The following is a 22,165-nucleotide window of genomic DNA, read 5'->3' as shown; positions in this document are numbered from 1 at the left end:
AAAACACAACCTACTATCAGCTTTTTAAAAAACTAAAAGTAACAGCACTTTTCTCTTCCTTCACCGTTACTCCTTCCTTTCCTCTATTTAATTCAGCAATTCCACACGTCCCTTCAGAGCAAAATATATCTTCCCAGAAGCTCAAAAATCCTTCATCTATTCCCAACTTGGACTGTCTCATAAAAACATCAATTCTAGGATTGTAAAGACTACCAACATAAATTATTCACTTACCTGTTTTTCAGCTTGTCCATAATCTGATCCTTGCGGCGACAAAAAGTGACAAATATGACCATTGTTTTTTGCTTTTTCTCGAAGACCCATAGCAGTTCGTACTGTGGCATTTCTAGCATGAACAAACACCATCACCTTCAGACAGAAAGAAACAGGGCTGATGAGAAATAACAAAAGTCTTAATCAAATAATGAAAACACTTTAATGACAAAATATTCCCTATAGGAACGAAAAAAAATAGTTAATACATGACATACTGACGAAAACCAATGTTGCTTTAGGGAAATTAAAGGGTGATCCTGCCTATATTGTATTTAATATTTTCAAAAAGCTTTTGAGAAGGTTCTCTTTTTTAATTCTTTAGTCTTTAAAAGAAAGGGAATAATTGTTGGCGATAAACAGTTCATTTTCACAAAGTAGGGAGATTATCATTGATGTAAAGAGTTGTGTTATTTGACACATCCTAAATGATCTGGAAAGCAAATAGTGAGGTGATAAGTTTCCTGATAGTACAACTTGACTATGTGAGACAGCTGAAACAAAAACTGACTATAAAGAACCTCAGGAGGATATTGCAGTCCCAAACCACTGGACAATCAAAGAGAAGAATGAAATTAAGCACCAACAAACGCAAAACACATATGGGGATACAAATTTTAAATGAACAGATATGATTATGGGTTTTCAACCACATACTATTACTCAGTAAGATACCTTAGAAGCACTGTGGACATTTCCCTGAAAATATCAACTAAGAGTTGAGTGGTAACCAACAATTATTCATACCCACGTCTGCAGTAGGCTTTGGAAATACAGTTAGGTATCATCCAACCAACCCCACTGTCACTTGATTATGCTTCTTACCATCACATATGGTATCTGAACCAAGAGACAGCAATGAGAGGTTAATACTTATTCCTTTAGATATGTATATCAAGCAATTTAAACGGATATTAAATTAAGATTCACTGCAAGGCATATTTAAGATGAATCATGGCAGTAAGCCCCCATTTGGTGCAGAAAGGGAAAGGTGATTAAATACCACTTAATTCCAGTGTAATAACAGTTCTGAATGTCTGTTAACCACATACTGCTGGGAAAGGTACACTATGAAAACACTCTATATTGTCCCCCTAAGCACTTTGTATTGCCCAGGGTTTGCTTAAATTGACCCCACATACTTGGTCAGACAACTCTTCAGTTTGATCAAGTATGACAAGTTCTGTGTTCTTAAAACTCACATATGGAAAAAGTTTGAGTGCCTGGCGTTTGCGTAAATGGCAAACACTGTTTTGCAAGTCCATCTAATTTTAATTAAAAATGTAATCATGGAGTTACAGTTCTGTTTTAAGGTAGTTTCAGTTGAATTTTAAGATTGGTATGTCAAATTCCAGAGAATCGCGTGTTGGCCTTTTGGCACCATCATGCTTGTATCAACTTGCAGTGTATAACTGAATTACTTTAAATGAAACACTATTAAGAAAGTAACGATATTTAGGGTACAATTAAACAAGTTATTGCCTCTGTTCTTAATTTGGAAATTCATAATTTAATTATAAATGTATAATGTACATATAATTTTATATGAAAGTAGATGTAATAGTTGTGAATTTATATAAATTATAAATTTATAATTAAAACCAAGCAAATTAATTCAGGTGACAACACAGAGAAGAGATAAAAAGAGAAACAATGTGTACATAACTATTTGCTTACCGGGAGCAATTACTCCCTACCTGTTTTAGCTTATTTGATACATCTTTCCCCCACCAATTTAGTAACACTGTGACTCCTACAATTATTAGCTTTCATCTGAGTAGAAGTATTCTCAGATACATGTCACAGTTAGCAACATACCAATTTTCTCTAACTTAAAAACAACATACTGGCAAAATCTTTTTAAAATTTCTTCCAAAAGTAAGAGAATCACAACATAACAAAAGTACAGTGTGTGTCCCTTCTGTCTTCATTAATTGTTTAAGGATTACTTGTCTATTTACCTTTTGTAATTTTTTTTCTATAGAAAGCCTGAATAAAAATATGTAACTACTTAAACCAGCAATTTCCTTTTATTAACAGATCCACTATGTCTTCTTCAGTGAATTCTCACTTATTATAAACTCTGTGTCAACAGATTTCACTGAAAAAAAACCTTCACTTTTAAAATCAACTTGATTTTATAGTTTACTAATTTGTTTCCTTTTTAAATGGAGTCATATTAACATTTGATTCTTTGCTGAATAGATTAAAAATTAATCCTGTGAAAATAGCTAAATTCTGAAAGTTGAGAAACTGAGGAAATACAGTATTGGGCACTAAGGTGAAATAGGAAGGGTCTTTTTTATCCAGGTAATTTTGAAACTCCTGAATTAGGAAGTGTAAAAACAGTTTATGTGTTGATTCCTTAAAAAAAAAAAAAAGAAAAAAAAGAAGTGTCACATAAGCGCTAAGGGGTTTTATGATTTAACCACAAAATAGGTTTGTTGATTCGTTTTACATTGTATTTTAATCTTTTAGATTCTATTTTATTTCAGTCTTGCATTAATTTTGAAATCACTACCTATATCTTAAATCTAAAATGGCAACTTTGAGAATAGCGTTTACACAGTGTCAATATTAATTAAGTTCAAACATATTAGATTAATATATTGCTGCATGCTTTGACATAATATTGATAAATATCTTACTGGTTCTTCTGAACCTAATCAAAGACCAAATGAAGTGTGGTCTGACTGAATTTTTTGGAGTGTGTGGGAGTTATATGGCTAGAAGGACAAAGCTAAAAGAGCAACTGCAAGCAGGAATGCTTTTAAAGTTTGAAAGGAACTAAAAAAACCAGTCAAACAAAATAGCAAGCAAATCTGCACACAAGTGTGTATCTATATCCAATAAACCTCTTAATTAACCAGGATATGATTCTTTATGGCTTGTTTAAACAAGATACAGAAAAAGAGTCATATTAGGAGGTAACTTCAAACTAAACAAGCTACAGTAAAAAAAAAAAGTAGGTGTAGCACTTTGGTGGCCTACACCTATTAAAAAAAAAAAGGGGTAAAAAAGCTCTACTGGGAAATGAGAACAGGTAAAACTTAAGTCACTACAGTTACCCAAAGTAGAGCACAGACTACTAGTCACAGGAAAGATGATAGTAGAAAATAGGCCCTTAGTTGAAGAATCTTCCTTTTAATTATTACATAAATGAACAGCAACTGCAATGCTTGTATAGAGCCCATTCCTGAAACTGTAAGTGTGAGGAAAATCCCTCTTAGTTCCAGTCATAATCAGACAGAGCCTTTAGGAACTGCCACTCTGAAGTCAACAGTCACCATGATGTCCTGGTCCTGCTAAGACAATGATAAGCAACACCAAAAAGATAAGGAAATATTATTTTGAAGACTTAGAAGAAAATTTGTTGTTATTTTTCACGTTTCTTCCTTGCCCTTAATTCTACCTCACTCTGAAAGCAGATGTAATCCAATCTCTTTCTTGGGATGAAACTGTGCACCAGTAGTACACTGGTGGATGAAGCAGTAACATTCATATCTAATTTTTATTAGTCATACAGAAATATTAGAAACTCAACTTAATATGAACTTCTGTAGGAAAATAAAATCTAATAGCTGACACTGCTATAGAATATTATACAAACATACAAATATAAGTATATTGTATAACTGAATCTTGGCCACTGAACATTTCTAAAATGACTACACAGCATTACTTTCGCAATACTTTCCTTTCAATTAACATACTTTAAAACACATCACTTCATAATCAGTTTGTATCAGTAGAAAAGATTTTGAACCCTTTTTCAAAGTCTGGTGCCTTGATTTTATTTGAAATGATGACAGACTTGAGGATTAATCTAAAAAATGACAAAAAATATTATGTAGCACTATGGAAGATTTACCAGTGTAATAGTTGTACAGAACTGGGCACACCTGCAGTCATCTACTTGAGATGCTAGATAAGATACAGGTGAGCTCAAGAAATGCAGATATTAAAAGCACAGCGATGAGGGGTACTAGAAAAGACCAAAATGCCTTAAGAAATAAGACCATAAAATAAATTAAATTTAAATTTCCTAGAAAAATGGAATTCTTGGCAGAAATAAAATTATACAGTCCAGCGTACTGGGCAGGGAATTGAAAAAGAGAAGGAAAAAAAAAAAAAGAACTACTGTGCAACGCTCACAGGTAAAAGCCCACAGGATTGTAACAGCAGGATTGCTGATACAATATTCAAAAGCCATGAAAACACTAATCAAAATGTTTATGAGAAACATTTTCACATTTTTTTCAGGCTGCTGAGAATGTCAACAGTGCTGGAAAAAGAGTTGGAGCCTTTTACCTAAAAACAACTAAAACGTTCCTTTCTCATCACTGCCTGCTATAGTATATGTTCAGAAACAATCCTGGGAGCTTTAGGAACTTTGATACTAGGAGGCACGCAGTTTAGATGCTTCAAGAATTGGAAGACAGATGGATTAGGACCACATTGCACTTTATGCTCCAAGGTCCCTTTATCTTTTATTTTAATCATTATACTCAATAAATTTCAATAAATTAATAATATTGAAAACTTCTTTCTAATATCCAATACTATATATAAAAATAAACTTTAACCATAAACAGCATCAACATTCTTTTTTACTCCATTTACCCAGTGAACTGAGGGGTTAATATTTAAAGAGCATATGTTTTTGCTTTCAGTTAGCAGAGGCTTGGTACAGACTTGATAAAACTTCAGTTATGATTTCTAAAGCTTCTGCCTACATGCAGCTGAAACTAAACAGGACAAGTGCAATTCCATGCTGTGTTTTCCACAAGAATTGAAAAACAAGCAGCCTGTTTCTCTGTCAGGGGACTGGAAGATGTTTCAAGTGCATCATTAGGAATAGTAGCTAGGCAGGAGAAATAAAAAAAAAACCCTGGAATTGCCAACCCTGACCTGAAGGAGCTGGCTGGGCAACCATGCAAAATATGTAGAAAATAGGATGGTGCTAAATTAGGAAGCCAGTCTTTAACAAACACAGTGTATATTTAATCTTCCTTCTTACATCAAAACATTACCTGCCACATTTTGTATGTGAAACAGGCAACACTCGATTAATGAATCAAGATCTAGTTTTTACCTTGTTTTATCTAGCATACTCTGAACAAACCCTGCTCTCAAGAATTAACAATTCCATAATGGGATTTGCTGTAAGGTTAATCATTACAAGAAGTCAGGATTACATAACACCAAGAAAAAATGTATACAACATTGTTTCCTCATATTCCCGTTCTGCAAGTGAAACTAAGGTTAAGTGTATTCACTATCTGAGTGTGAAACTCAAGATGTGAGATCATACTGCTTACTATATATGACCTGATAGACTCAAAGCAGAGCTCTTATTAACTCCATTGAAGCCATAAGCACCCAATACTCTTAATCATCAGATCAATGCTTCTTATGTCATAATTCTCAAAATTTAGAAGCCCTGATTAGTATGTACTTCTGAAGATTTTTATTTCAGCAGCTTCAGTTTCTGTAATATCAGACATAAACTGTCAGAGGCAGGGACAAAATCTAAATTTTCAGTGAAATGTTTCTTTGTCCTACATAACACACCATCTCTTCTTTTTCTATTATTCTCTATTGTATCCATCACACGATTTTAATCTTCTGGAATGAAGATGTGTCCTGACACAGAACTACTTCTTTAACATATTAAATCTCTTGCACTAAACGAACTAAAAGAAATAAAGGTCTAATGCATAAAACCCCTCAGAATATTCACTGGTCAAAGAACACATTTGATATTCTCTTAACACTTTTTATATGGCTGCTGCTTCTTTTTCTTCTTCTTCCAGAATCATTGTATGACAATGTCTGACATCATAGCATTCATTCAGAAAGACATAAGACCATATTATGCAAAAAATAACTAAGAAACAAGCCTTGTATAACTGTCCTCTACTCAGAAGCCTTTCTACAGTTCTCATAGAAACCTAATTTTCAGATGTGTAGCACGTTTTCTTTATGAAATTTACCTCCCACTGTTTTTAAACTAATAATGCACACTTGAATTCATTAACTTTTATGTATTTCATGATCACATATCAACACCTGACCAAATTTTTAAATTTAAAATGATTGCACAAATTGCTGACAATAAACAGAACTTCTCAATGAGAGGTAGACAGACACCAAGTCTGACTAAAAAAACCAGACCGCTTTATTAGCTGATTAGAGGTGCCCAATCTTATGGTTAATGTTTACTTGTAATCTCTGTACATCACCAAATATATAACAAGAACCTAGCTAAAAACTGACGTATAACACCTTGTTGAATGTTTTTCCCCCAATGAAGTTGGTAAGCATTTACCAAATAAGTTGCGAGACAGCAATATAGTCTTAAGAGGGTTAATTTAGCCTGTCCTAACTGTGTCAGAGAATATTATATTTCAGTGGCAAAATCTCTGTGCATTAAATTATGCAAATAAGTTAGGAAAAGCAATTTAGAATAGAGAGAAGCGGTTCCACAGCTACAAGCTGTGTAATTAGATCTGTACTCTGCAGTTCAAAGCTAGCTCTGGTGTATATAGCCCTAGTGCTGAAAGCGTCTGCTGCTGCTCTCCTGAAACCAAAGCTTTTAAATAATAAAAAATACACAAGAAAGGAGAAAGCAAATGTCTCCAGCTAGGTTACCTCCCCAGAAGTATGAAACAAATCAAATGTTTTCACCAAAGACTTTGTTTAAACTTCACAACAGGAAGTGCTTGCATTCCCCAAGTGTTGCATATTCCAGGTTGTAATCTTTTTGAAACGTGTTAGTGCATCACCAAAGCACTGAAAAGCCTGCCATTATTCAAAATGCCTATGAGAACTAGTACTTTTCTCTTATCAGAGACATATAACTAGACGCTAGTAGGACTTACATTTTCACTTAGAGGAGAAAGAAAAAAACACACCACGTATACACGTAACAAAAGTGTCTAAAATAATTCATGAAAATTTAGAATCAGGTACTCGAAATCCCTTGAAACACCTTTCTTCTTCCTTGGACAGTAAAGATGCTTGCACTAACTTTTGCTACTGGAAAATGTGTCTTTCAAACTAATATTCTCTATGATAATTACGAAATGGTGCATTCATCTTTTTGGGGAAGCACACTGACTCTTTCAGGTATCTTTCCATCTTGTTATTAAAGTACTGGTCACTCGAATGCTTGAGTTCAGCATCTCTGTTTTACTTAACACCTCTCCTCGAGGACAGAAGGCCTAGGTTTTGTCACCCACTTTGCATCACAAAGAATGGTTTGGGTTGGAAGGGACCTTAAAGATCATCTAGTTCCACCTCCCCCTGCCATGGGCAGGGATACTTTTCACTAGATCAGGTTGCTCAAAGCCCCATCCAACCTGGCCTTGAACACTGCCAGGAATGGGGCATCCACAACCTCTCTGGGCAACCTGTTCCAGTGCCTCACCACCCTCACAGTAAACAATTTCTTCCTAATATCTGATCTAAATCTACTCTCTTTCAGTTTAAAACCTTTACCCCTCGTCCTATCACCACACTCCCTGATAAAGAGTCCCTCCCCATCTTTCGTGTAGGCCTTCTTTAAGTACTGGAAGGCCACTATAAGGTCTCCCTGGAGCCTTCTCTTCTCTAGGCTAAACAACCCCAATTGTCTCAGCCTGTCCTCATAAGGGAGGTGCTCCAGCCCCCTGATCATCTTTGTGGCCCTCCTCCGGACCCGCCTGAGCAGGTCCGTGTCTTTCTTACAGTGGGGGCCCCAGAGCTGAACACAGTACTCCAGGTAGGGTCTCACGAGAGCGGAATAGAGAGGGAGAATCACCTCCCTCGACCTGCTGGTCACGCTTCTTTTGATGCAGCCAAGGATATGGTTGGCTTTCTGGGCTGTGAGCGCACATTGCTGGGTCATATTCAGTTTTTCATCCACTAACACCCTCAAGCCCTTCTCCGCAGGGCTGCTCCCAATGCACTCATCGCCCAGCCTGTATTTGTGCTTGGGATTGTCCCGACCCAGGTGCAGGACCTTGCACTTGGCCTTGTTGAACTTCATGAGGTTCGCACGGGCCTACTTCTCAAGCCTGTCAAGGTCCCTCCAGCGTGTTGACTGCACCACACAGCTTGGTGTCGTCGGCAAACTTGCTGAGGGTGCACTCAATCCCACTGTCCATGTCGCCGACAGAGATGTCAAACAGCGCTGGTCCCAATACCGACCCCAGAGGAACGCCACTTGTCACTGGTCTCCACTCAGACATCGAGCTGTTGACCGCAACTCTTTGAGTGCGACCACCCAGCCAATTCCTTATCCACCGAGTGGTCCATCCATCAAATCCATGTCTCTCCAATTTAGAGACAAGGATGTTGTGCGGGACAGTGTCAAATGCTTTGTATATGTTTCAAAGAAATTAAGATGAAAGAACAAATTTATTTAATGCAATGTTGATATTAATTATGTAGTTGTGACAAGTACATATACTTTATTTTACCTTCAAGACATTGGCTTCACCCAGCTAAATCCTTACAACATGTTCTTTTATGTGGTATCCAGTTATTGGCCTGGGTATTACTTCTACTGAAAATGAACAGTTAGGGATATGGATCAACAGATCAATCTATCCAACCATTTTCTCCCTTAAGGTCAGCATGAAACCTCCTCCAAGTATTTTACAAAACTCAATTCCTAATGAGGTTTCAACACCTCTCCCCAGGGAGTGCTGACTGCACCTATTTATGTTAAAAACATCATCCTTTGCACCTCATTAAATAGAACCATCTCCTAGACTAAGTACAACTCACTAATGTCTAGCCTCATTCTAAGGAATAATAAAATTGTTTCTCTCTTGTGTTGTGATTTCTCCCCAGCTGCCAAGATACAGTTCAAAATTCCAGTGCCTAACATTTACAGAATGAAAAGTATATTCCATGCAAAATATAAATGAAAACAACACACACAGCCCACTAATAGCTCTTGATCAAAAATACTCACTGCAAAATCACAATCTCTTGATTACCAGATCTAAATGATAGCATGACAGTGTATAAATGTGATTTTCCCTTCCTCTCACTAGTATCACAATAACTTATGGAGATCACTATCCAGAACTAGCAACTAAAAGAACAGCAATAAAGTATATGAAATAAGAATTTTTATAAGGTGACCTATACTAAAGCTTAAAAAGTTTAATGTAGAAATCTTGCTTTTATTTTAGCAGATTTTTGTATTTTGCATATTAAAGTCTTCACGTATTAAACACCACCATGGGAACAGAAAAGCTGAACAGGCTGTGTCACTTACCAAGGCAACAAGAGAATTTGAATTTATTTTCTAATTATTTTAATTCATTTTAGTACCTCTTGTATTTAAAAGAAATACTGATATAATCTGCATGTGTATTAAGATCTTTTACACTACAGAAAACTGAAGGATTACTAAGCTGCCTACAAACTAGTTCTAATGAGACATTTCATACATCCTTCATTTTGTATAGAAAATTCTTCACAATTTAAAAGCAGACTGCATTTACTCATCACATAAAATTAAATAATGTGCATTAGAATACAGGAATTTTCATTCAAGCTTGAGGGGTCAAAAATGCCAAAAAAATTCAGCAAGAGTCACCGTTAAAACATCTGTACATTGAAGAGAAACATTCAGCAAACTCTGCTGAAGAACAAAGCTACACAATACCATACAATATTTTAACAGAAAATATTAACTAATAACAACAAAGAAATCTATAATGCTGCATCAGCTAATCAGTACTGTAATGTGACATAATATATTTTGAACTCTTGATAGATTACCATTAATTGCTGTCTCTGCTAAGTTTTGAATTATTCACTCAAAGAAATTACTTCTGATCATCCCTGTTTAAACAAAAATGAGGATTTTTGAAAAAACCTCTACAGAATTGAATTTAAAAAAATCTATTTAACATAGCTGTTTATCTAATTATATTTCTATTTAGACATACCAGCTTTTAAGGGTAATAACTCCTATTTAGTTTACAGATATTTTTACTGTTGTAATGTGCACTTGCTCATTCATATATCTGTAATAATACTACTTTTTAAAGACATCTACCCTATAATTTCAATTTTTGTATTTCTTTTAATGTGGAAACGTATTTTTTACGTAAGAAGTGCCCACCCTAATGAATATTGTATCATACAGTCCTATCTCATTTTTATTATTGCTCATGAAATTCTATGTAAAAAGCTATGGTGAGGACATTATATTGGAACTACTTTCTTAATTTTCTTCCTATCTGCCGTTCCTTCATTTAGCCTTTTGTGTTCTAAATTTATCCATAAAAAAGGCTCTACTATTATACACATTCTGAAATACTACCATTGTTCTTATTCTTCATTTTCATTTCTCTTACAGTTTCCTTCTTCATGCACCTCCTGCTCTGTCTTCTCTGACTTGTTACAATCTTTATTGTTATAACTCTATTCTAATTCTCAGTATAAACTTAGTTCCTCCTGGTTTTATTTTCTTCTTTTCCTTGTCTTTCCTCTATCTTTGTTGTATTGTCTCTAGCAAAAGATCTTCCCACTTAACCACAGACTTTCAAACACAGAAGTTGTGGAACTATTACCATTTAAAAAAATTTTTTGTAGGTGTTGTAAGTATGTAACATCTTAGTCTTTGGTGCAAAAGAAATAAATTTGGAATAGTCCCAAATAGTTCCAACAATACATATATATATTTTTTAACATATCTTTTTCTTGTTTCTATATAATTTATAGGCATTCTGAAAACTTACTGTCTCACTGATTTCCAAGTGGCAGGAGATGATTTAAAAGGTGCGCAGAATCCCCCATGAAAGGTAGATTCCACCAAAAAAAATGGCCTTACTACTGTTAATTATTAAATTGACTTTTTAGGATTATATCTAACAAGACATTTTAGCCTGGGGTGACCAAGGAATTTTTCTTTAACTAGAAGTTGATAAATTTTCTTCCTCATCTTCTGACTTTTTTTCCCCTTCATTTTAACACTATTAACCTCAACTGAGCTCCTGCTAGTCAGGTTACAGACATGATTTTCTTGTCCTTTTTGAAGATAGGGATGACATGTACCATCTTTCAGTTCTCAGGAACCTCCCCTGATCACCGTGGTCTTTCAAGGATTATCATAAGTGGCTCTGCAATGACATTGGCTAGCTCCTTCAGCATGTGTGGGTGCCTCCAATCAGGTTGCATGGATTTATGTAAGCGTAAGGATAAGTCTTTGCTCCGATCTTTCCCATTTGTCTCAGGGACCTTGGGATTCCTGTAGGCAAATCTTACCAGCAAAGACCAAGGCAAAGAGGACATTGAGTAGCTCAATCTTCTGCATGTCCTTTGTCACCAGGTTTCCTGCCCCATTCAGAAAAGAACCATCATTTTCTCTAGTCGTCTTCTTGCTGCTGCTGTACTTGTGGAAGTCCTTCTTGTTGCCCTTTATACTCCTCGCCAGATTCATCTCCAGATGGAGTTTCGCTTTTCTAATCCTACTTCTGCATGCTTGGACAGTGCCTTTATATTCCTTCTGGGTCTCCTCTCCCTGCTTTACCCTCCTGTATGCTTTCTTTTCATGTTTGAGTTTTGTCAGGATTTTCTTTCTCATCCACGCTGGCCTTAGGCCACCTTTGCTTGATTTCCTGCACATCAGGATGGACTGTTCTTGAGCTTGGCAGATGTGATCCCTGAAAATCAACCAGCTCTCCTGGACCACCTGCCATAGCATTCTTCCAGGTAGATCCCTGAAGAGGCCAAAGTGCTCTCCTGAAGCCCAGGGCTGTGGTCTAGCTTTTTGCCTTGTTGCGTCCATCAGAATCCTCAATTCCACCATCTCATGGTCACTGCAGCCTAGGCTTCTCCCAGCATTCACATCCCCAACCTGTCCTTCCCTTTTTGTAAGTTCAAGGTCCAGCACAGCATCAACCTTCATCAGCTCTTCAGTCATCTGTGCTAGGAAGTTGTCATCAATGCACTCCAGAAACTTCCTGGATTGTTTTTGCCCTGCTGTATTGTCCCTCTAGCAGACATTGGGGTGGTAAAGTCCCCCAGAAAGACCATGGACAGTGAACATGAGGCTTCTTCTAGTTGTCTGAAGAAGGCCTCATCTACTTTATTCCTGATCAGTGGGTCTGTAGCAAACTCCCACAACAATGTTGCTCGTGTCTGTCTGCTGGCTCATGATCCTCCTAAGCTCTCAGCTGGCTCATCATCCATCCCTAGGCAGAGCTCCAGGTATCCCTGCTGTGCTCTCACATATGAGCAAGCTTCTTGCTGTCCTGGCCTGACCTTGCTCAAGAGCCTGTTTCCACCCATCGCAGCACTCAGTCATGTGAGCTATCGCATCACACCTCTGATGTCAATACAATCTTAGCTCAGCAACTGGGTGCAGACTTCTAATTTTTTCCTTTTTGTTCCATATGCTGCATGTAGTAGTGCACAGGCATTTCAGAGAGGCACTCAGTTATGCTCATATAAAACATGACATTGTGTCTTCTGCCACTATGTAAAAATGAAAGATATAGGGGTTCGGTGTCATTTCCATTCAAAGCTATGGATAAAACAGTTCTGGACCCATAAGTCTGACATTAAGCCTCCACCATTAAAATAGGAGGCTCTGATGATACCAAACCTTCACAATGAAGAACAGTCAGTGTGTATGCAGCAGCACTAATGGGAGGATGCTTCTGAGTAAAAAGTACCTGCCCATATGAAACTTCTTGACTCTTCCTTTATACCTATACAACAGTTATACACATTTTCCATTAATGTATGCTGATTGGCTTGTCTGATTTAATTTACACTAGGAAGTTCTAAATTATTAACTACTTGAAAAATTGCAAGCACTTGTGTTTACGATCTTGTTTTATTATATTTTGAATTATATTAGATGGCCTATAAAATAAATGCTTAGTTATGGAATCAATGCTTAAATATGGATTCTGGACACTAAAGGAAACCTGTTTCAGAACAGTATAATGGGATCTATGCTATCTTCAATTTGTATCATTAGCCAAATATATGACAAAATGCAGAGGAAAAATGAATAGAGTGAAAATTAAAGTAGAGGGCAAATTATTCAATAAGCAAACAAACAATACTTTACTGACTCCTACAGGTAGTAGAAATTATTCTGAATTTTAATTGACAGGACAGAAATAGAAATAGCAATATCTATTCTTGTATAGAAAATTAAGCAAGAATAGCTAGTCTATTACTATGCAAATATATGTCATTAGGCAGTTAACAATTGCATTTTCACAGATGCCAATGGACTTGAACGACAATTATTATTCAAAATTATACGCAGCTTTTCACTGCATCTTTTTTTAGAAAAACAAGATCATGCAATAATTTGTTTCAAGCATTTCCCTTTGTCCTGTTCTGACATTAACTATTTTGACTTTGTACAATAAAATGCTTCTACATTATCATAAATGATATTTTTGACAAATATCACTCCAGAATAAGAGTTGTCATATCTACCATATCTCTTCTTATGTTTCCAAAACTATATACTTATATGTATACCATCCATAATATGAAAAAATAACCCAGGAGCCAGTAGTGATAAGTGGATTCTATTCAGCTTTACATCCTCCAGAGGATACTGGAGAAATCTTCATATCTATTCCCATTCCTGTTATTTAAGTAAAAAGATTAAGAAAATTGCCATGTCAACCTCTATATCTTCTGGTTTTGTAAGATCCAGTAACATAAATAAACCTATTAAATAATTAAAGAACAGAACAGTCAGGTTTTCTAGCTTATTTCTTATCAGTACTGATTTAAAAACACAGACCTTTATAGAGAAGCTTTTTTTTCTCCTAATCAACAGGTTTTCTACATCATCAGAAAAGTGAAGAACTGCCTTCAAGTATAAGCAATGTTTTTATCATGAAATTTAACAAAGTTATGAAGAATTTAAATGATGCAATAGTTTGCAAACAATAGTAAACTGTGCTAGAACAATTAGAATGTCCCTCGTAAACCCATACCTTATATATCTAGCCCTTCTCAAAATATCCTCTCCTAAATAAGAATATTATAAATACCTCATGATTAAATACATGAGAGTTTACAAATGTAACATATTCTGGAGTCATCTCTTCAGTAACCACAAAGAAAACTATTAACACCACAGCACTACATATGTGAGAAATCTCATACTCTGGAAACTGAATAGAAGTATAAAGTCAAAAGGAATTTCCTGATGCATCTTAGTGTCTTAATAAAGAATATTTATTTCCCATCCTCATGGATTCCTCAAAACAACTTATTTTCTATAGCATCCTATATTACTGTATATTTCAAATTAAAACCCACTAATGACATTACTACTGGATTCTCTGGTAACATCTGTTAAAAAAATCTGTGATAGGCATAAGGTCTTGGTGGACGGCAGTTATCTTGTGAGATTTTGAATAATTTACGGAAGTCTTGACAATAATCAGGAAGTTTATTAGTTGATACTATCTATTATGTTAAACTAAGCACACAGATCCATTTTTTTCAGGGCTACGGAGCAAGAATTTGCAAAAGCTTTGGACCACTGACAATCCTCAACATGTCTTCTGGAGTATCATTTATCCTTGCCATTAAATTCTTACTGAAGAACAATATGAAGCTGACAGGGATCCACAGACTTAACTTCTCACAATCTTCTAGACCACTAATGGTCTGCAGTCCCATGTTTGAAAAACAGCTTTTAACATAGAGCTAGTAAAACTCATCACATTAGGCTGCAAGACTGGTCAAGCTGCCTTTACCACACTTCCAAGCCGTACATCCGTAACTTAACACTTAGGTCTTCCACAAAAGGCCCACTGGCTCAAGATATAACTATTTATTATTTCATTTAAATATAATTTTAGGCTACGAGAAGTTACTAATTTGGAATTAAATTTATTTTTTTGTTTTAATGATTCAATGTACATTCATAATATCAGAAGAATAATAATTCTAAATAGTAGCACTTGCTACCTTAAACAGTTGTATTACCAATACTGACGTTATTGTGTAGCGGTGCAAGACTACAGACATAAACTGAACACCTCGTGAACTCATAATTAATGGAAAGCTATTAAATTGGTGCTTCTGGTCTACACAAATTCATCGTGAACACCTCAGTACACATATACAGACAAGCTACTATGTAAATACAAACTTATACGCAAAAATTAGCATAAGGCACAGAAATATAGCACATGAACATTTAGAAGGCTACCTAATTGAAGAATAATGGGTTATTATATACATAACTTGTTATGGCATCCATTTCCAGCAATTTCCTCAGCTGTTCATATAGGCAGCTGACAAGGTATTAAATGTTTAAAGCCAAACAGATTTGACCAGAAAATATACAGGAAAATAGTACATACGTATCATTTGACAATAACATGAAACATCTGGTATATAACATTTTTGAAGCGTATCTTCTACACAGCACATCAGTATAGTGTTTTTAATTAAAGTAAGATACAAAGTTTCATTTATTCAGGCATAAGATTATATTAACTATTATATCCTTAAAATTGCAAAAGGCAGTTGTTGTGGAAATAAAGTGCATAAGTAAATGATGAAGACGCAGAAGATAAAAACAGTGTACCATCACCGAATTAGTTTGTCTGTGATTTTGTTAAAGAAACTATACATACAAATGGGCCCTAATTGTGCAAAAACCGCAAAAGAAATTCTGCAGAAAACTATCCAAAGAATTCAAGTCTTCACTTAATCAGCTGACACAGAAATAACATCTAAAATGATCAGCCATAATTCAGCTATCCTGCCGGACCCCTTTACTTTCTGTATTTGTGTATTTTCATATACCTACATACATGTGTGCATATATAAACACAGAGGCAATATATACACATAAATACGCAAATAAGCTACACCAGGTGATGAAGTAGAAGCAATCTGTATAGATACAGAGTTACAAAAGCTCAGACTGAAATAAACTCTTTAGGCTGTAAGATGGAAGTCTAGAAAAAAAACCAATCTAGATAAAGAATACATTTTAACAAATCCAGTAACTTTTCAGAGTTATTTGTCCCAAGTGTGCTATAAACACTATTTCACCCAGGAAAAATACTAGGACAAGCTTAATTCTCAAGGTACTAAGTTTCAGAGAGACCTCTGAAAAAAATACTATTTTATTAAATCTTATCTTATGACACAGCTATAAAAGCTTTGTCAGCAGTGCAGTAACTAAGCTTATTAAACTTTTATCTTCACACGGCTTCTGAAACCAAATAACAGCTGGAAAACTGATAATAAAGAAATTTAATCCATCATTTTTACAGATGAAATTAATACCTGTCAAATTCACTTCTGAAAATTTAATATAATAGATTTAAAATAACTACTCAGTTTCTTTTTTGGTTTAAGATAGCGTTGTGAGAAAAACAAGATGACACTTCTTAGTATGGCAAAGTTCAAGTCAATTATTGTAAATAGAGAACAACTACAGACAAAGCGAATGCTTTATGTGCAATATATAGCACAGAACCAGTTTTGACTATATAAATTCAAGTGTAATCTGTTTCTGACCTGTGACATCAAAAATCCTGATTTGAAGGAGTAAAGTGTTAAAAATCTGTGCGAAGTGATAGTTAGAAATTATTCCAGGATTCTTAAAAAATATATAGCATCTCAATATTACTTCTAGTGAACTAAATGCAGAACAGTGGTATAGAGCAACATTTTGATTAAGCACATAAATTCTCATTAATAAAGCAAGCTTGATCTCCAGAAAACTGTATACTAATCACCCAATGCCTACACTAATTAAAAATTTAACAAGTATACATGGCTGTATTCTGCACATTAAAAAAAATAATCCAAATTTCATTTTAAAAGATAAAAGGTAAAGCTTGTCATAAGTATATCAGATGCAGCTGAGACAATACTGCAAAAGCAAAATGTTGAGACAGAAGAAGCCAGCTAAACCTAAGAAACTAGTTCAAATCAGAAGAGCAAAAGTTCAGAAACTAACAAGGTACTTGAAAAAGCACTTTTCTTCAAAAGGTTGTTGAGAAAACTGAACCGAAATAAGCACAAAATGGGCAGTCTGAAATCATCACTCATAGTGCATCATCGAGAACGGATGGCTTGTGTAAGGCTGTTCATTGTTTTAAGTAGTTTTCCTCTACATTTTTAATCCCAGTAGTGAGATTTCCAGCATGTTAATTCTAAAAAGGTTGCTATATCTCCACTGGTTTACAGTTCCTAAAGCCTGCTCCACTGAAGTTAACCAGAGTTGTTGCTAAATATGTAGGAATACTACTACTGCATTCGCTTTTGGATGTTGTGGCGAGGCTTTCAATAGCTATTTACTGTTTCAAAAATCCGGGTTCTTTGTAACAGACAACCTGGCATCTTTGGCCACCAGAAAAGCTCCTTCTTGCATATTGAAACCACTTCCTGTAAAGCCATGATGTCTCCTCAGTATTTATGTACTGACATCTTGAGCCTCAATGCCTGCACAGACAGCAAGGGCAATGAGAACGACAGAAAGATGTCAGAACTTCCACTGAACAGTCAGTTTTTGCTATGAACTGAAAAAACCAAGCTCAGTAAGAAAATGAACTTTCAAGGAGTTTCACTAAGTACCAGAGCTAGTGGAAGAAAAGTTAAAACAGACAACATGTCATCTCAGAGTTACACAGAAAACTCTCAAAAGCAGTGGGAAAACAAGAGACATTCATTGTCTTAAGGAAAAGAGGTTTCAGAAGACAGGAGAATGCCAAAGGCACTCCAAGTTGAACACCGTAATAAACAGCCAAAATGGCAAACGAGCAAAGTGCGTTCGGTAAGGAACCAGAACTGAAACTTAGGTATCTGTGGCTGAAGACAAGTAGAGTAACAGAGTATTGAAGGTCAGCAAAAAAACGTTCAGGAAAGTAAGGTGCAGAGAGTAAATATAGGAGACCTGCTGAAACACCACCAAGGGTAAAGAGAACACAGGACTTCTTTTGAAGGTTTAAGTAATATCAAAGAGAATCAGCTATGAGAAAAAAAAAATAAGAAAAGGTTGCAGAAACAGAAGAGATGAGTAGTCCGGGGAATGTGGCAAAACCAAGAGAGTTTTATGAGTGCAGTCTGAGGAAGTACTTCCTCCGAAAGCTTTCAAAGAACTTCAGCAACTCCCCTTCTATTTCATAATACAAGAAATTAACAAGATACCAAGAAATCTTATGCAAGTTCAAGTTTTTACTTTTTTTGATCGAATGTTCAGACCACAAAAAAAAAAAAAAAGAAAAAAAGAAAAAGAAAAGATAGCAAACAGTAAGGTTCTGACAAATTCATAACAGCAAAAGTATTTAAGAGGTGATGGGGACAATGAAAGAAACATGATCATCTCTCAGTAATGAAGGTAATGGGATAAAACAGCAAAAGGTCAGCAACAGCAGGAGATATAATGGACGTGAACCTATACAACAGCAGCGATGGTCAGAGTCAAAAAGAGTTAATTCCCCAGGATGCCAACTTAAGCAACTGAACCTTGGCAAAGAGCAACAGCTCCATATTTTTTAGATAAAGGAATTTAATGTAAAGTTAAAATTTACATATGATATGTTTCAGAGGAAAAAACCCCCAAACCTTAAAAATACTATGTTATTTCTCAAAACTCCTAAAAATACTTGTCCTGGTTTCAGCTGGGATAGAGTTAATTTTCTTCCTAGTAGCTGGTATAGTGTTATGTTTTGGATTTAGTATGAGAATAATGTTAATAACACACTGATGGTTTTAGTTGTTGCCAAGAAGTGTTTCTACTAAGTCAAGGATTTTTCAGCTTCTCGTGCCCAGCCAGCAAGAAGGCTGGAGGGGCACAAGAAGCTGGGAGGGGACACAGCCAGGACAGCTGACCCAAGCTGGCCAAGGGAATATTCCACACCATATGACATCATGCCCAGTATATAAACTGGGGGGAGTTGGCCGGGAAGGGTGGATCGCTGCTCAGGAACTAACTGGGCATCGGTCAGTGAGTGGTGAGCAACTGCATTGTGCATCACTTGTTTTGTATATTCTAGTTCTTTTAGTATTATTATTGTCATTTTATTATCATCATCATCATCATTATTTTTTTCTTCCTTTCTGTCCTATTAAACTGTTTTTATCTCAACCCACAAACTTGTTGTGTTTTTTTGTTGGTTCCCTCCCCCAATCCTCTCCCCCATCCCACTGGGTGAGGGGAGTGAGCGAGCAGCTGTGGTGCTTAGTTGCCAGCTGGGGTTAAATCACAACAATACTATGTTATTTCTCAAAGCATAACATGACAAGGGTGTTTTCCCCCTTATACCTTGTGAAGATAAAGACAGTAAGATATGCATTGTTGTAAACTGGCTAGTAATGCAATGTTTCCATTTATTATAAAAATGATGTTGATACGCATGGTCTTCAATCACTGTCTTTGCTGATCTCACGAGGTTCTCTACAGGCTGCCTCAGAAAGGTGCTACTCACTCCCCAGAACTTGTTGCTATTAGATGCCCTTCTCACAGGGCTGTAAAGCATGAAGAAGCTTTTTCAGCTCTGTAGCTGAATTAATGCTGTTAATGCACGTGGCCCACTACTGGTGACTGCCTGACATGAGACAGCTGTAAGCACTTTGAGGGAATGATAATTTTCGGTGACTGAGCCTTCACCCAGTCTTCAAGGGAACAGTATCCCAAAAGATAAGTGCTGGCAAAAATACTCTACCTGCAACTGAGTGTGGAGTCGTATTCTCTGATGAACAGTGTGTAATTTCAGTTTGGTTTTTTTTTTTCTTTGTTTAAAGAATCTTTGGTTTATTAAGAGGTAGAAATAAAACTCCAAAGGTGCAAATCAGTCCAAGAGGATCTAACATCTTTTCAGATAACATCAGAACATGTAAATTCAAAGTATGACATCAAAACAAATATTCACCAGCTAATATCAAGCACAGAAGGACAGTCCCAGGAAAGCAGCCTTAACAGCACTAGAGGTTCTCACTTAAAGCAGTCTTAAGAGGTAGGATCTGACAAAGAAACCTCCTAACGAAGATCTACATTGTTAGTAATCCTACAAAAAGAGCACACTGACTTAAAAAGCACCTGGAAACCTTTGGGACATTTTCTGATCTTACTTCTTCAGTCACGATAAAAAGTTTCTATAACAAAAACCCTAGAAAACTCAGTAGGGCAAGCCATCTATCATTATGTCTTTCCTCAAGTTAAACAAGAGGAGAATTGTGCTATAAGACAAATGTTATAGTTTCAGTTGCACTTGGTAATTCAAAGTGAAGCCTACAAATGAGGTATCTCATTAGTTTGAGCAGATGGATCAAAATTAAAGGCTGAATCACCAACTCTTAATTTCCCAGTAGCCAGGAAGAGCTTGAAGTCTTGCAGAGGATGACTGTTGAAAAATCAACATAAAAAGCTTCTCTCCATCTGTCAAAACACATGCCTGTAGAACGCAACTACCTCCTACCAGCCTTAGTCTTAAAAAATGAAAACACAAGTATAGCTATTAAAACACATGAACATATAACTTTAGTCAAGCATCACACTGTAACCTATAATATGACAGGGACACATCAGCATGACTTCCATAAGAGTAAATTATTCAGTTCTGGCATGGTAGAATTCTTTAAAAATGAGTTAACAGAACAGTAGATAAACAAACAATGTTGAATTTAATTTATTACAACATTCCAAAGACTCTGGACAAGAATCTTAAAAGAGACAACACTGTGAAAGTTTCATGGCCACAGGAAGGTGTATATTAACTCACAGAACTTTAGATGAGGGAAAGTATTTCTCTCTGATTCTGGTATTTCTTTCTTGTGCTTCAGTATAAAACAGAACAGGTAGGTTTTTGGCTCTCTGGAGCACTGCTAATGAGATCTGTGTCTGTCATACATTACTGACTGAATAGTTAGAAAATTCCAGCCATGTCTTGAATTCCATACAGATATACAACTGCTGTGGAAATTTTTTCTAAAGTATTTGGAAGGAAGGTGTGAACACATCTTTCTAAGAAGTATATTTAGAAATAACCACAGCTTTGTTAAAATGCAAACAAACTTTGCACACATAGCATGTAAATAAACACAAGTTTCAAGGACAACAAGCTAAGAAAGGTAACAGAGCATGATGGTAACAGACTATGGTGAACGTGGACACAAGATAATGGATTTCTAAAAACTAAGAAAATCAAGAAGGTGATAACTTTAGAAGATCAAAAGCTATTCTCAAAATTGTGAAAAGACACTAAAGAAAACCTTCTTAGCGTAATATTCATCATATTCACTCATAATGTTAATCTTCCACTATGGGGCAGGCATTTCAATGTAGATATATCTAAGTGACCTTTTTTTTTTCTCCACTTTTTTTAACATCTGCAGTTGGTTTAATGATTAGACAGATCATTTGTCATAGCATACTCATTAAAAGGAAAAATCCCTAATTTTTAATATGTGGTACAACACTACATACTATAATTAACTGTATTATACAATGAGCTGATATGCTTGATTTTGCATTGTCAAAGACTGTATACCAGTGTTTGTATATCATTCATTTCAGAATATAAATTTTTGTTTCATAAGTATCAAGACCAATATGTTTTAAATATGCTGAAGAAAAGTCCAGTGTAACTGGTTGGTATTTAGACGTGTATTTAAGAGTTCTGCAACATAGCAGAACAAACATTTTCAAGCAAAGAAAATGCTTAACATTTACAATCCATTGAATCAAATTAACCAAAGCGTTCTGAAATCAAATCAGAATTTACATAGGGAAACCACACTTCTGCTTTGTCTGACAACACACTCCTTATTTGGTTGTTGGTTTGAAATACAATTTTCAAAAACTGAGATCAGCAATAGTGTCCGCTGCTGAAACTGTAACATTAAGTAGACTACAGTTCTTCACTTGACC

At 35.7% G+C, this 22,165-nt stretch overlaps 1 protein-coding gene across 1 annotated transcript in view; it reads right to left on the bottom strand.

The window, feature by feature from the left end:
- ASCC3 (activating signal cointegrator 1 complex subunit 3) overlaps window positions 1–22,165 on the bottom strand; it is a 273,183-nt gene that overhangs the window by 138,878 nt on the left and 112,140 nt on the right. Inside the window, exon 13 of the mRNA XM_050893351.1 lies at window positions 235–369. Within this exon, the coding sequence (XP_050749308.1) occupies window positions 235–369 (135 nt within the window). The remainder of the gene's footprint in view (window positions 1–234; window positions 370–22,165) is intronic.

This window comes from Gymnogyps californianus, chromosome 3, assembly GCF_018139145.2.
Source record: "Gymnogyps californianus isolate 813 chromosome 3, ASM1813914v2, whole genome shotgun sequence".
Classification (NCBI taxonomy): domain Eukaryota; kingdom Metazoa; phylum Chordata; class Aves; order Accipitriformes; family Cathartidae; genus Gymnogyps; species Gymnogyps californianus.
Note: the sequence above shows the minus strand (reverse complement) of the source record. Positions and strands in the feature narration are given on the sequence as shown.